The sequence below is a fragment of the Mauremys mutica genome, chromosome 1 (assembly GCF_020497125.1).
Source record: "Mauremys mutica isolate MM-2020 ecotype Southern chromosome 1, ASM2049712v1, whole genome shotgun sequence".
Classification (NCBI taxonomy): domain Eukaryota; kingdom Metazoa; phylum Chordata; order Testudines; family Geoemydidae; genus Mauremys; species Mauremys mutica.
Window position 1 is genome coordinate 364,808,903 of NC_059072.1, and position 1,590 is coordinate 364,810,492.

A 1,590-nucleotide genomic window follows, 5' to 3' on the forward strand; every position below is an offset into this window, starting at 1 on the left:
TGATTTTTCAGTGTGTGAAGGGCAACCAATCTGCTTCACCTATTAGAAAAGCCTCCAATGCTACATTTAATGTCTCAAATTAATATTGTCTCTCCATACAGGAATATTTACTGCAACCTTCACCCTAGATCCTGGGCACATACAGGAAGTCAGGGGAACGTACGGTACATGAAGGAGACACTGTTCTGTCTAAGAGTTGGACACCTTCTCCCCTACTCCATGTCAGATTCCAACACAACTGACTTCACCAACCCCTCCACCTTCATCCTGCTGGGCATACCTGGCCTGGAGGCAGCCCATGTGTGGATCTCCATCCCCTTCTGCACCATGTACACCATAGCCATCTTGGGGAACTTCACCATCCTGTTCGTCGTGAAGATGGAGCAGAGCCTCCATGAGCCCATGTACTATTTCCTCTGCATGCTGGCCGTCACCGACCTGGTCCTGACTACATCTACCCTGCCCAAATCGCTGAGCATCTTCTGGTTCAATTCCAGGGAGATCCATTTCAGTGCCTGCCTCACCCAGATGTACTTCATTCACTGCTTCTTAGAGATCGAGTCTGGGATCCTAGTGGCCATGGCTCTGGATCGCTACGTGGCCATCTGCAATCCTCTGAGATATTCCACCATCCTGACAAACCCCGTTGTGGCCAAGATCGGCCTGGCCGTGCTGCTGCGTGGATGTGCAGTCATATTGCCCATTCCCATCCTGGCGAGGCAGTGGCCATATTGCAGAACCAACATCATCCCCCAACCATACTGCGGACACATCGCCGTGGTGAATCTGGCCTGCGCCGACACCCGGGTCAGTAGTTACTATGGCCTCTTCGTACTATTCTGTGTCAGGGGTCTGGATGTGATTTTTATCACCGTGACATATACCCAAATCCTCAGGGCCATCTTCAGCCTCCCCACAAAGGACGCCCGGCTCAAGGTTTTTGGGACCTGCAGCTCCCACCTCTTTGTCATTTTAGCCTTTTATATACCAAGTCTCTTCTCCTCCCTCACATACCGGTTTGGCAAGAATGTGCCTGGGCATTTCCACATTCTCATTGCCAGCGTGTACCTCTTGATGCCCCCTGTGCTAAATCCCGTCATCTACGGGGTGAGGACCAAAGAGATCAGGTGCAGGCTGCTCCGGCTCTTCACTCATAAAGGTACCTAAACTTTTCTCCTGGTGCTCTGGCTCTCAGACCGAGCTCTGTGCAGAGCTGCCTGGTGACCTGGTGCCGGGCCCTCTTCCCTGAATCACTGACAGGACAGTCGCAGTGACATTAATCCCTTTCCTGGCCTTACTGTGCTGTGTCAGCCTGACAAACTGAGGAATCGGCCTGTGTACAACTCACTGACTTACAGGATTGGCACCATTCTAATTGCTGGTAACTGGACCACTGAGGCCATGTGCCCTTCCCTGCCTATTCCCCAAGCTCCTGCCCCCGGCCCCACCTCTTCCCACAAGGCCCCTTCCCCTGTCCCAAGTATTCCCAAGGCCCCGCTCCCTTCTCCACCTTTTCCCCCATGGCCCCACCTCTGTCCTGCCCCTTTCCCCAGAGTCACAGCCCTGTTGCTCGCTCCTTTCCTCCCCAAC

The 1,590-nt window shown here is 53.4% G+C and overlaps 1 protein-coding gene across 1 annotated transcript; it reads left to right on the top strand.

The window, feature by feature from the left end:
• The first annotated feature begins 219 nt into the window (after window positions 1–219).
• LOC123362589 (olfactory receptor 52R1-like) lies at window positions 220–1,167 on the top strand. The gene has a single exon (XM_045002983.1). The coding sequence runs from the start codon at window positions 220–222 to the stop codon at window positions 1,165–1,167; it is 948 nt and encodes a 315-aa protein (XP_044858918.1).
• The last annotated feature ends 423 nt before the right edge of the window (window positions 1,168–1,590 follow it).